This window comes from Brachyhypopomus gauderio, chromosome 7 (genome assembly GCF_052324685.1).
Source record: "Brachyhypopomus gauderio isolate BG-103 chromosome 7, BGAUD_0.2, whole genome shotgun sequence".
NCBI classification, from domain to species: Eukaryota; Metazoa; Chordata; class Actinopteri; order Gymnotiformes; family Hypopomidae; genus Brachyhypopomus; species Brachyhypopomus gauderio.
Window position 1 is genome coordinate 30,640,005 of NC_135217.1, and position 14,450 is coordinate 30,654,454.

At 46.5% G+C, this 14,450-nt stretch overlaps 1 protein-coding gene across 1 annotated transcript; it reads left to right on the plus strand.

Moving 5' to 3' along the window:
- Positions 1-666: 666 nt before the first annotated feature.
- On the plus strand, positions 667-13,425 carry nacad (NAC alpha domain containing). The gene is made up of 9 exons (XM_077013146.1): positions 667-1,044; positions 6,252-11,147; positions 11,348-11,617; positions 11,737-11,825; positions 12,129-12,200; positions 12,310-12,456; positions 12,641-12,772; positions 13,017-13,139; positions 13,290-13,425. The coding sequence occupies exons 1-9, from the start codon at positions 960-962 to the stop codon at positions 13,302-13,304; spliced, it is 5,829 nt and encodes a 1,942-aa protein (XP_076869261.1). The 5' UTR covers positions 667-959; the 3' UTR covers positions 13,305-13,425.
- The last annotated feature ends 1,025 nt before the right edge of the window (positions 13,426-14,450 follow it).

Consider the following 14,450-nt stretch of genomic DNA (forward strand, 5'->3'; position numbering starts at 1 on the left):
GCTGTATGCCAATTCGACTAACAGCGGGACGATGACCCAAAAATACACTGCTGATGAAACTCTAGGACCTTTAAAGGGGCAGAGGGTGGGATTGTCTTTATGGGTAAGACAGTCATGTGATCTGTTCCCACTGATGAGAACTTCAGTACACTGCGGGAGTGAGTCTCTACATCAGATGCCAGGCCTCCAGGGAAGTGAGCAACCTACACTCCTTCCAGAGATAGAAAAAGCAATGGGGGAGGGAAACTAAACCATTAAGCTTTTAGCCATTAAGTCCTAAACCACTTTCTCTCGCTCTCTCTCTCTCTCTTTCTCTCTCTCGCTCTCTTCCCCTCTCACCAACTCTTTCTCTATCTTGTTCTCTATGTGCTAAATCGGTGTGAAGCGTTAGTCCTTTCCAATTAACCAAGGCAGCAGCCGAGAGACCCAGCAGAAATCTGCTGACATCACTGTCCAACTGCCCCTTGCCTGGGGGAGAAACGGGAGGAGGGAGGTGGAGAGATGTAGAGAAGAGCCAGAGGAGGGGGTCGGGAGGAAGAGTGAGGAAGGCAAAAAGAGAGAGGAGAGAGAGAGAGAGAGAGAGAGAGCGAGAGAGAGGGAGGGGAGGGCAAGCAACATAGAGAGGGAGAGAGGGAGGGACCACGGGATGGGGAGGTTATGAGACTGCAGGAGGATAAGGGAGAGAGAGAGCGAGTGAGAGAGAGAGAGAGAGAGAGAGAGAGAGAGAGGGAGGATGGGCTGAGTGTTCATGCAATCGGAGTGAATACTGCAGCTCTCTCTCAGATCCCACACGGCCGTAGCCCAGCACAACGCTGCACTGCACTCCTCACACACGCTACGCAGCGCGCTCACACACAGACGTGTGCGCGCCCCACGCTGCATCACCCGCAGGCTCAGGGGAAGAGCTCGGCGCCCTGCTCCATCAGCCAGTGCGTCAGACGGGAGAGGCAGGAGGAACCATGCCGGGGGAGGAGGCAGAACGGAGCAGCCCCACGCAGGAGGCTCCCAGCCCGGCCACGGACGCCGACATCATCCCTGGAGCAGGTGAGACAGGCTGTCGTCGCTCATGTCCAGGACAACGTGAAAGGGGGAAGGGGGAGGGAGAGAAAGAGAGAGAGGAGGGGGAGAGAGAGAGAGAGAGAGAGAGAGAGATGAGAGGAGGCTTGGCAGAAAGGAGCGAAGGGATTTGTGGATGAGGAATACGTGGCTGAACAGATGAGCGTAGAGAAGCAGAGAGAGAGAGAGAGAGCAGGGAGAGGTCTGGCCGCACCCTGCAACATCATCAGCATCGTCCCAAAAGAGCAGCAGTAGTGCCTCCGCACCCTTCACGGAAGCATGACACAGCATCGCTGTCAGGACCCACCATCACTACCCTAGCCCAGGGATGGGTGGCCGGCACAACTGCCTGCTTGAAAATCACACTTATTTGATGCAGGAAAAAGATGCTTCCAGTATAGGAGGAATTCGGGATGTATAGATTGTGGAGCCATGGCTGTAAGGTTCATGAGGCTAATCTATGTGTGTGTGTGTGTGTGTGTGTGTGTGTGTGTGTGTGTGTGTGCGTTTGTGTCTACAAAAGCACTGTAAGCAGAACTCACTGCTGTCACCTTGACAGAGCAGAGTTCTCGCTCCGTGCATTTGATATTTTTGACAATATTTATGTTTGTATTCAAAGGGACAGATTGTGTTGTATGAAGAGCACTGTGGTTCGGTAGCGTAGAGGTCATGTTTGTGTCGGGATACCTCCACTGACGGAGGTGCAGCAGGACGTGGAGGCCTGTGTTATGCCCCTCGCGTCACGCCGGAGTCTTCCGTCGTGGTGGTGGCAGTGATGGAGGTCTTCGTGATCATGATTTCAATCACCACCCTCTCGCTGATACCCAGCGCGCATGCGTGTGTGTGTGTGTGTGTGTGTGTGTGTGTGTGTGTGTGTGCGTGTGAAGTGAGACCTCTCATCTCTGGAACTATCTTTAGCTCGCTGAAGTAACCACATAAGACGAGATGGTGGATGGCAGTGGAAGTGCTAAGGCTAAATCACAGCAGGGAACCCCGATGTGTGAAGGGATCAAAATTTCATACTCTAATATGCTGAGTAAATGCTTATTTGGCCATAGAAGGTAATATACCTAAAAGCTTCATCAGCTTTAAAGAGTTCTATTGATAAGACTAATCAACCATTTGCAAAATGAATAAATGGTTCTTATCCCCTTGCTCATGTGGAAATGTAAATCTGATTCATAATGGTATCTGTAACTATACACCTGTTTAGGGACCGTGTTAAAATTGCAGGGGTTTTACAAGTTGAGACGCCTCCTGACCTGACCACCGGAGTCCACTCGGTGCTCGGCTTCAGCAAACACTTACCAGAGCAAAACACCAGTCAATAAGCAGCATCAATAAGAATAGATATATAAATAAATAAACACATACATACATACATACATACATAAATTAATGATCTCAAAAGAAAAATTTATTATTAAATTATTTATATTGAATCTGTTACTGAGGTATCAGCAACACTGTAACTTAGCAACTACGACTTGCAGAGCCGGAGTGGCTAATCGGGAGATTCGGGAGGATTCCCGATGGGCCGGCTCATGTCAGTCTCTAGTTTGGGCCGATTGGGAGGGAAAAATAATTTTGGGCCGGATTTGGACATGAAACTCCCGGGCTGAAAAAGTGTCCCACTCCGGCCCTGACGACTTGCGTGCAGGATTGATTTCATTCCCATTTCAGTAGAGGTCAAAAGGCCTCGGGGTGTATCACACAACACAGTACACGAATGTAGCAGGGCTGCCTGCCCCAGAAGACGCAGCTCGAGCACATCAGACAGCGTCCCTTAGCATCAGCACATCGTATGCAACCTGACGTGTGCGAGAGCCCTAGGGGTGGAGGACCGCAGCAGGCCTGGGGGCCAGGTGCAGGGGCTTCTGGGAAAAGAGCTGAATCATGGTCTTCTGCTCTGACTCAAGGTTTAATAATTTTTGTTGCTGCCTGTGGACTGAGACACGAATGGTATTTATGGGCCTGGCACCATCTGTTCTGGCTGTGTTTAGCAAACTGCATGGGTTTGGGAAGGAAGGGCGTTCAGAAAAGAGGTCACACACACACACACACACACACACACACACACACACACACACACATGTACACTGACCCGTACCCTCACACACCCATACACACACACACACACACGCTCTGACCCATACCCACACATGCCCATACACACTCACACACACACACACACACACATGTACACTGACCCGTACCCTCACACACCCATACACACACACACACACACACACACATGTACACTGACCCGTACCCTCACACACCCATACACACACACACACACACACACGCTCTGACCCATACCCACACATGCCCATACACACTCACACACACACACATATAAACACACGCTTGCATGAGCATACAAATTCACCCACACACACACACACACGGGTGCCAAGCATACATAATCACACACATACACACACACAGAAAGACACAAGCACTGCTACATCTTTTTGCTAATTATAGTGCAAGCTTTAAGCAGGCGTAACCTGGAGTGAGGTTACTCAAACTGCCTAAGAACTGCCTCTCTCTCTCTCTCTCTCTCTCTCTCTCTACAACACACACACAAACATGCACATTTCTGCATTCACCTCTTAGATTATACAATGTCTTGTATAATCAGTGTGGTTCCACAACAAGAGGCCCTTTCTTTTATGTTCTCCATCAGACACACACACACACACACACACACACACACACAGGCGAGGACACTGCTGTTGTATTTTGGATTTCAGCCCACCAAGACTTGTGTGTGCAGGGTGCGACATGATGATGTCATCATTTTGGATCATGACTAAGCACTGTGGCCCACCCGCAGCAGCAAACACACACACACACAGACACACACAACAGAGTGTAGGAACTTTCTCACATACACACACAAACACACAAACCAGAGTGTAGGAGCTTTCACACACACACACACACACACACACACACACACACACACTCAACAGAGTGTAGGAACTTTCTCACACACATGCACACACCCACAGAGATTGGCTGGTCTGATTCTTACATGGCTTGAGCCAATAAAGACCTTTGCAGGACATTTGAAGGGAGAGAGGGAGAGATCAGTTTAAGAGAAACATGAAAGAGAAAAAAATAAACAATATTACACAATACATATAAATCAGTATTAGAAGCTGCATGTGGAGGATAAATGACACAAAACAAACCCAGACCTGGATGTGGACAGAAAAGAACCCATGCACATGTTTCAAGTACAAAAAATGCTGTGGGTATAAAATCTAAACTATGCTAGAGGTCCACCATAATAGACAAGCGCAGTAACATAACAGGAGACATTTCGTCTTCCAGCAAAGATGCTTTACTGTCGCATACAAATGTAGCATTACAATAATTAGCCACTGTGATGACTGGACATTTATTTCCCAAGAGTGAGCAATGCTGAAGCGTAGGGGGAGAAGAGCCATGGCCGTGCAGAGCCCCCTCTTTTGAGACGCTCCCTAACATCAGGGTTCTCCCTGCAGCGGCCATCTACCAGTCCGTACACACTTTTGTCAACACCAAAGCGAGCACAATAATGTATGATGTGTGATACTTTGCATTGTGGGCATTTTTGAGGCTCTGAAAACACGCACTCACACATTTGTAGAGCACGTAGGCAGAGCCAACCAGTCAAAGCAGTATTAAATATGAGTGATCAAAATGACAAATACCTAATGTGAGTAAAATGTGTTTCTCTATGAAGAGGTCAACACCAAGAACATGCACCCTAGCCATCCTTAAAATGAAGGACTGGAGCCTATTGAAACGAAGTGTGAAGAAATAGCTAGTAGGCAGAGATGGAGGGAGAGAGAGAGAGAGAGAGAGAGAGAGAGAGAGAGTCCTCCTATGGCGTACCTCCTCCTGTCTTCCTGATTATGAAGTCTGCAGTGAGGAGCTGATGGGAGCTCTTATGCTCTATAATGTGTGTCAGCAGTGCATACACCCATGCAAATACCCTTGCAAGCTCTATGTGACAACATCATTTGTAAAAATAAACACAGATGCACCCATACTTCGCAGGTACGCACGTGTGCGTGTGTGTGTGTGTGTGTGTGTGTGTGTGTGTGTGTGAGTGCTTTCTGCATGCGTTCAACTGCTGCTGATCATGCTGTGTAATTTCCTCCCCATATAAAGTCATTGCTGTCAATTTGCCATGTAGGCAGAAAAAGGTCTCAGCTCCCTAATGCAATCACCTAACAGACATTCAGATCTCCACGTCCCACTGTCAAACCCAGATGCTCCTCCCACCTTCACAGAACGATCCTCCTGGAAACAGACCCTCTAAAGACGCCTTGCCTCCAGCACTGGCCGTTTTAAGGGATGATCCATTATTTTTCTTAACGCAGTCTTAACACAGACTTAAGCCACTCTCATGGGCTTCCTTAAAAGCTTATTAGTGTAAGAATCTTTGTGTCCATTACAGAGAGGGTTATATAATACGGTTTGCTTTCTACTGCAGTGGTAGTCCAAGAGAAGAGAGAGTATTACAAGAGAAGAGAGAGTATTAGAGTGTTTTTGGGAATGCTGTCTCTAAACAGTCTGGAGTAGCAGTGGTGGAGGAGAGCACTGATACTATCACTCTGCCAGCTCTGAACTGGCAACACGTGATTTTTAAAATACATTTTAAAGATATTTATCTTCTTAATAGGCACAGGTAATACAATTTTGGTTATGCATTTAGTGCAGTCCTGATTTAAAAAGTATGCTAAACACTAATAGACATCCGTTGAGCATTTTAACACACAGTGACTTCATCAGACACAGAAGAATCTGTAAAATGAGAATACACTGCTCAGTACAGAATAGGAAACTCATATTGATTTTTTCATATATTGAGATTTCAAGCAAACCATCCTAGCACAGTTGTTTCGGTCTGGCTGACCTTTTAGTTATTATACTGAATATTTTATGCAACATTTTGTTTGCATTAATATGTGTGTATGCCCTCATGAAGTGATGAAATGGTTATGTTTATGGCAATACTGTAAAGAGCAAAACTTTATGTATTGATTCACGAAGTCAAATGCGGTTAATACTTTTTCAACATTTTCAACATTTTAGTTGTTGGGCATTACAGTTGTAAACCTAAGCAAATAAAAACAAATAACATTGTGGTATTTGTTGTACATTAAATGTGTTTTTATTGGCCTCTTTTTCAGATATATCCAGACAAACCTCCAGTTCCACAGACTCCACTCCAAGTGACAGTGCCTCCAGGCCTTCTCCTACTACCCCACCCAAGATAACCCCACAGTGTCCCTCCCCATTTGGCCCCCGTTTGGTTATGGCCAAGCCAAACCCCTCCACCCGACCTCCACCAGAGGGCGCCAGCTTTGAATCAGAAGGGCGGTCGGTGGGCCGCTTGACAGGTCGCTTTGGGAGAGGCGCCTGCAGAAGGGGGCCAGTGAAAATGGAGAGGATTAAAGTCTTAACAGGGGCTGAGGTGGAGAGTGACTACCAAGAACCAGAGTCCATGGACGCACGAGTAGTTATGGGTCAAGAAGCGTTGCTGAAAAACATGGAGACTCAGATTGGGGGGCTGCTTGACAAAAAGAGCAGTGGGGGGACATCTAGTTCAGAACCCCAGCCCACCGGGCCTTCCGTGCCCTTACCCCCAGCAGAGGCACAGACCTGGGGTGAGGAGAAGCTTAAACTTGATACTGGTCAAGAGAGTCCCAAATCTGACCAGGCCAAGCCTTTGACCCCTGAGCCAGAGGCAGGCTTAGGTGAGCTTGAATGCACAACTCTAGAGGCCAAAGCTGAAGTCCCAGGACTGACAGAAAGCAGCACCTTTTTCCCAGACAATGAGGGAGACACTCTGTCTCTGTCTCAGGCTGAAGTGCCTTCCCTGTCCTTTTCCGAACCCTCTTTCCCAGTTGACCCTCAGCGTGTCGGAGTCCTTCCTGGACTGGATCCTGACCGCTATTACACGGCACCTTCCACGCCCATCAAGATGGTGTACTGTTCACACCTTAAACAGCAATGGCAACCAAACAGCCCGAGTACAGGCCCCGGGTCCCCAGCCGACGAGTCCGATCTGTGCTCCCCACCCACGTCTCCTTCTGGGTCTTACATAACCGCAGAGGGTGGGAGTTGGACCTCCAGCACTTCTCACTCCTGCTCCCCAAACCTGATCGCAGAGGCCGAGTTGCAGGAGGCCCCCGCTTGCTACGTGGGGTCTCTGTCGGAGATCGGAGACGAGATGGGGGAAGAGCGAGCGGGTGCAGAAAGGGAACACTGCGCGTGTAAACCTGCCATGCCAGAGTTGGTGGAGGACGCGGAGTACGAGGAGGAGACAACGAGCAGGAGGACGTGCAGGCCTCACTGGGTGACGGAGGACATCTCCCCACATCGGAGCAGCAGTGGCAGGAGCACGGATTCACAAGATGGGGCCGGGGGGTCTGAGGCCTCCTTAGTGCAGGCGGAAATCCAGAGGGCTACCGACATAACCCAGCCATTTGACGATCCAGATCAAGACCTAGAACTGGATCTTGATGCTTGCGTTTCAGAGCATTTCACCAGACTGGACGCACCTCTAAGCCCAGAAGATGACTTTCCCCCAGAGCCTCTATCTTCGTTTCCCTTCGGTCACCGGCTGGCGACAGCTCCTGCCAACCTGGACACAGGCAGTCTGACCCCCGCTACATGTTCCTCAGAGATTTCAGACACTGATAATAACAGCTTGTACAGTGAGATTGGATCTTCTTCTCTTTTCTTCCATGGGTGCTCCAGAGAGGACAGTCCTGGGGGAGAAGCAATGATTCCTGCATCCATGCTGCCTGTTCATGCTAGCTTGATTTTCCAGGCAGACTCCATGGAAATAACACTGTTCCCTACAGACGAGGAGCCTGAGAACGAGACAGACGCATACGCTGCTGGAGAAGAGGAAGGAGATGTGGATGAGTATGACGACGAAGATGAGGACGATGACGTAAATGATTTAGAAGAGCAAGCTGAAGCCATGAAGATTGGATCAAGGGTTGTGGAAGACCCAAATGAGGAAGACACCTCTGCCTCTTACCTAAATTCACTTTCCGAGAACTCAATAAATGATGGAATAGATGAGTCATTCGCTTATCAGGATGACACACAGGAATCGAGTGATTCCACTTCCTGTAATGGTGATGAAGGCGACCACCCCTACAGCACAGAGAGGGATGCTGATCTTGCTCAGCAGTTTCCCAGGCAGGATGACCATGTGCAGTCAGTTAGCAATGCTAGAACAGAATCATCAAGTGAGAGTGACATGGACACTAGGTCGTCTGGATCATCAGAGCCTCCCAACGCAGCAGGTCATGTGCAGACACCCGTCTGTGCAGTGCAGACTGCTGAAAATATAGCAGTAGGAAAAACACCAGAGGTGGAGCGTGCAGAGACACCATCTTCAACAACAGAGATCAGGAAACAAGGAGAGGAAATTACACAGAGTGTAGGACTTGGGAGCACAGAAGGAACACGTGATGTGGGCAAAGCGAAGTCTCAACTGGTGGTTCAGACAGTCCCTCAGGAGTCAGAAAGTCAGTCAAGCTCAGTGGATGTAAATGAAGTGTCAGAGACGTGTAAAAAGCTAGCCGTTTGCATTCTTGGAGACACGGCAGCATGTATGGTATCCAAGTTCAATACTCTGGACCAGAAGAATGGAAACAACTCCGAGTTCCTCAGTACCTCACTCCGGCTGGATGAGACAGAAACCAATGATCTCAACAAAGGAGTCCCTCTGTTATCTCACCCTAAAGATGACTGTAGCCCCACAAACATACCAGTTTGTGCCTATCCTGAGCTTTCTGATTTGCCAGATAACTTGACACCAGCTGATGTCTCCCCGTCTGAGCACTCTCTGGACCAGGACAATCTGACAGAAAACCAGCCTGGCACTGATGATGTCACCCTCGCTTCTCTAAACATGTCCTCCTCTACTTACAGCATGCTAGCCATCTCACCAAAGAAAGAGAACTCTGAAAACAGCCTGACAGAAAAGAACGTTTCATCAGGGGGCCAGGCCCCACCAGAGCCTTTGTCACTGGGAGAGTGTTGTGACTGCGAGACAGATGAACCACTGCAAAACAAAGACCTGTCTGTGAGCCCTAACATTGCTACTGGAGATGACATCACGGTTGACCTCGAGGACAATAACAGCTACTGTGACTTACAAGAAAAGATGGCAGATATTGAGGCTGGCATGTTGGAATCAAATCTGTCCACTTGGAGATCTATTGAGGATCTGTCAGAAGCAGGAGGTGGGGAGGATGATGCTAATAATCTTCAAAATCCAGACAGTAATCCACTTATACAATGTCATTCTGAAAAGATTCTGGTAACCACATGGAATAATCCTGAAAAAAGCTGTTCACCCATTATTCCCCAGTCCACATGTCTGTCATTAAATATCCTCTCAGATGATGGGAAAGATGAGAATGATGAGGCACCTAACACAGATTTTAACATTCCAGGAGTATCCATATCAAATATAGGCCAAGATGATCATTCTGACATTCCTCTTCAACGCCTATTGCAAGTTCTGGAATCAGCAAAAGATCTTGATGAGGGACAGACCTCAACAAGTTCCTATGAACAAAATGATGTGTATGAGCCCACCACAACAACAGACATATCAGACAAATCAAGTAGCAAAGTTCATACTTCCTCAGACCAAAGTCGTCAGACCCCTAAACAAATCTGCCCAGTCAAATCTCAATCCACGGTTATAGACAATAGGTACATATTCAGATTAGAAGGTTCTTTTGGCACTTTCAACCCTAGGAAGAAATCAAGTGAGCTGAGGGTTAATATTTCCTCATGTGACCACTCTCTGACACACAAAGAAACAGCATCATGCTCCAACAAAGGGATTACAACGGAGAGCACAGATGTAGACTCACAAGTACAGTCTAACATTACAAAAGAGGAACATCAAGATAATTTTGGTAGTCAAGTGATTGACAGGCAACTTGCTGAACCAAAGACTGAAAATGCCTTTGAGAACCAGGAGGGGGAGAGAGTTGAATGTCTATCACTAAGGGAAAAGAAGGATGAGGAGACTGAGAAAACATGTCCAGATGAGGAGGCAAACACTAAAGAAAATGTTATTTCGGAAAGGAATGAAAAGAACACAGACATTTGGCAGAAATCAAGTATCTCAGAGACAGAAAAAAGAGAAAGCCAACAAGAAGAGGTAAATGTCAGTGATACTGAGATTACACCACTTCAAGAGACCAAGCAAAATGATGCGGATGTTTCACAGCAACCGGGTACATGTGAAATGACAAAAACAGACCTGAATGACACTCAACCAAAGGATGCTAGAGAAAGTCTTGATTCAGATCATGGGCTGAAATCAATGGTACCTGTGACCTTTGACCTGAACAAAGCAGTGCCTACCTTGGAGGAAAAAACAGAGATCCCAAATCAAGAAAGCGAACCAGAACCTCAACTTAGTAACAAACCCAATGAGCCTCAACAGCAAGTGGACACAAATAGTGATGGAACAGATAACAGTGAACATGATGAATCGCCAAACGAATCAATTCCTCCCACCGAAAATTCCCATTTTCTGGAGAACAGGCATCATTTCACAGAGTCAGAGTGCTTGACTGAATCTAGAGACCTTGCCAGTGGAGATGGAGAAGCACTGGTCCATAACACCTTAGAAGACCTGGAACTTCACCAAAGCACACGAGATATCAATGAGAATCATATAAGTGGTGTGTCAACCTTTGGAACAGAACTTATTGCAGAACTGAGAAGGGCTTCTCCTCAACCCTCATCTACTGATGTGCTGGAGGAAGACCTTCCTACACCTATACAGGAGTCCCAGCCTTTACTGGACAACTCCCAAATGCATAGTTTTCTCCCTCATACCGAGTCAACTACAAGTGATGTCTTAAGTGACCAGAGCAGCCCATGTCTGTCAGAGAGCCCCCTTCAAGTCCCCAGCTTGGAACTGCCTACCCTGGAGTCAGAAGATGATTTAGTAGCTCCCCTGCCTATACAGGACTCGCATCAAGATGTGAACGAGCAGTCAGGCGTAAGGTCATGCAGACATGGAGATGTAGAAGGTGAGATGTGCTTCTGTGTCACCAAACACATATAAGTACCGTCATAATAACCTTCATGGCATAACCACTGTTTGGTAATCATCTGGGATTTGATTGATTCATGTTGACTGCATTTTTGCTAAGATTTCATTTGATTTGACTTTCATATGTCCGTTGTTACTGAAAATATGCACAATATTTTGCTCCTTTTTTGTGTTCAGTATGCAAGGGACAACAAACAGAATCTCTTGAAAGTCCCCAAGCCCCTCCCACTGGATGTATAGGGCGCAGAGATGCAAGCCCTGCTCACAGAAAAACTCATTTTAATATGCCCAAGGAAAAAGAGATCTTACCATGCGTCAGTTCCACACTAAATCCCCCTGTGCAAACAAGGCCAAAGCCAGCTTCAAAGCTGACTGATCAGCAGGACAGAGGCTCAGTCAGCTACAGAAGAAAGGACTCGGAGGAACTGGATCTCTTGAAAAACAACAGTATGTTTCATCCTCCAGAATACTGCATGCTGTCTGTCCTGTCTGGCACGCTAAATCAATTTCAGCGACGGTGTTCACTGAAAGGCTATCCGGATGCTCTCTGTCTCTGTGGTTTACAGTTGGTTCCTGTAATGAAACGGACAGTGATGGTTCACTACCTGAGCTGGAGGATCCAGATGGCAACATCTTAAGACCGTCAGACACACAGGTGAGCTACTGAGAAAAGATATCTTTGGACTTCCAGATAAGGTAGCAATTCAATTGTTATCGGTCCAAACTTATAATTTATGAACAGTGCAAATTATAATGATTCTATTGTAATCATTCAAGACGTAAAAAGCTCTATTCCATTTTTATCCATATGCAAGCATCAGAAACAAACACTGCTGTGTCTGATTATCATGTTTTTTTTTGGTTTGTTTTTTTGTTTTGCAAATGATGTGTGATGTCTGAATGTGTGAAATTCGCCCTTATTGATTTGCTGCCTCATTTCTCATTTCATCTCTCTCAGATCTCACAGGCTACAGCCGACGAGTCCGTGAGCAAAACGAAGCAGAGCCGAAGTGAGAAGAAGGCGAGGAAGGTCAGCCCCGACTGTCCCCAGCGAGTGGAGCACAGACACGACTGACGTGTCGGTACCTGCTTCAGCCTTCCCAGCGTCTAACCCGTCTCCTTCCTGTTGTCTCCACAAGGCCATGTCGAAGCTGGGACTCAAACAGATCCACGGGGTTACGCGCATCACCATACGGAAGTCCAAGAACATCCTGTTTGTCATTACTCGCCCGGATGTCTTCAAAAGTCCTGCATCTGATATCTACATAGTCTTCGGGGAGGCCAAGGTGAGGATTTGTGTCCTGAAAATGTTTTATGTTTCTGATTGTCAGTTTCATTCCTTACCATTGGTGGCTGTGAAAAGCTAAATAAACAGCTTACTTATGTGCTGTATGCAATGTACAATGAATGCAGTAATGTGAACGTGACAAAGAGATTAATTTAATGAAACACGAGCCCTCTTTGTTTCAGATTGAGGACCTGTCACAACAGGTGCACAAGGCTGCGGCAGAGAAATTTAAGGTTCCCCTTGACCCTTCACCTTTGACCCCTGACATCATGCCCAGCCTCACCATAAAAGAGGAGAGTGAAGAGGAGGAGGAGGTAGAGTTCATTTCTGTCCTTCATCTCAACTCTTTAGTCATCTGGGGTTAAATTTAAACTCACAATAACAATTATAGTGATAGAGATAAAACATTTTTTTAAGAATATTACCTGGGAGTTCTGACTTCAGTGAGTGGATTACACCATCTGACCATCCCAACAGACGTCACCCACTCTGACTCAACCATGTTTGTTGCTTGAGTTGCTGCATACCTGCGTTTCCCATGGTGCTTTGCTCTGCCAGGTGGACGAGAGTGGGCTGGAACAGAGGGACATAGAGCTGGTAATGGCCCAGGCCAACGTGGCCCGTGCCAAAGCTGTCCGTGCACTACGCCATAACAAGAACGATATCGTCAACGCTATTATGGTAAGCTTGGCAACCCTTCTGGCTGCATGTACGTTTGTACTGATGGAGAAAATACTGAGAAAACACTGATTTTTGCTCCTTTTCCCAATAAGTCACGTTTAAATGGCAGTTTGACAGGAAGCGGGCGGTGACCTTTATGTCTGTGTTTAGGAGCTGACCATGTGAGAGCAGAGGTGTTGCCTGCTACCTGCTTACCCCGACACACCCTACAATCCTCTCAGTAATGCTGCTATACTGTACCTACAGAAACCCTCTTACATGCTCAATAAACTCTGTTACAACCATGGCTGGCTGGGTTTTCCTGGGTTGTTTGTTTTGCTTTTTTTTGTTTTTTGTAGTTACCATTGGAAACCAAATAAATCTGTGATCACCCACACACAGTCTGATGAATATGTTGTAATTGGCACGTGTAGCAGCGTTTATTCACACTTTATACAAACTGAATGTTCTGCCTTTCTAACGTTAGTCATACAGCCTGCGTCAAAACCAGCACCTGAAAGTCTGTTATGAGTGCCATCACCCAGCAGGGGGCGCTGCACAAACTGCACAACTACTCCAGAAGAACTGAGGCGCAAAACTTCCACGGCGGGTTTACGTTTGAAGTAGGATTCAGCTTGATGTTCCCTTGTGCCCGTCGACATCACTTTCACTATAGAGAGATAGAACAAGTTTTTTTTTGTAAAAGTCTGTGTCTAAAATTCGAAAGTCCGAATCGGAGACGCAGCGAGACAGTTTTAGTGACGAGAAGGCGCCACCTACACATATATATTCAATTTATATACCAAGTAGGGGAGAGTGGGGTGATTTGTGCAAGGGGGGAAGTTGTGCCACCCCTTGTTTATAGTGAACCAGAGAAGAAATTGGTTATGTGACCACTAATTTTTGAAAAAACATTCATTTTACTCATCCTGCAAAGAAGAGATCCTCATTGCATGAGAGGAAAGCACTTTTAAGTTCAAAAAACTGTTTTTTGCCTTTCAAAGTAAAATTACTATGATCAAGGATTTTTGATTGTTGTGTCCAAACAGTTATAGAGAAGTATGAAAACATTTTACACGTTTTAGTACTTTGGTAAGCTACACTATGAGTCTATGCAGCTAGCATGATGTTAGCCCAAAACTACTGGATGATGCATTTTTTCCCAAATGGTGGGGTTGGCGTGATTTGTGCCATAGGGCCTGGGGTAAGTTGTGCCAGTGGCACAACTCAGACCCACTTATGAATATTTTAAACATATTGTTTTTTTTGTAGTTGTACATTGTATTCTTATATTTAATCACTTAAACTATGTGACATTCTTAATTTTAGACC

Coding starts and splice junctions, on each gene's coding strand:
- nacad (XM_077013146.1), top strand. CDS start 960: ATGCCGGGGGAGGAGGCAGAACGGAGCAGCCCCACGCAGGAGGCTCCC. Junction 11,148..11,347: donor CAGACATGGAGATGTAGAAG/GTGAGATGTGCT, acceptor TTTTGTGTTCAG/TATGCAAGGGACAACAAACA. Junction 12,201..12,309: donor GTGAGAAGAAGGCGAGGAAG/GTCAGCCCCGAC, acceptor TGTCTCCACAAG/GCCATGTCGAAGCTGGGACT.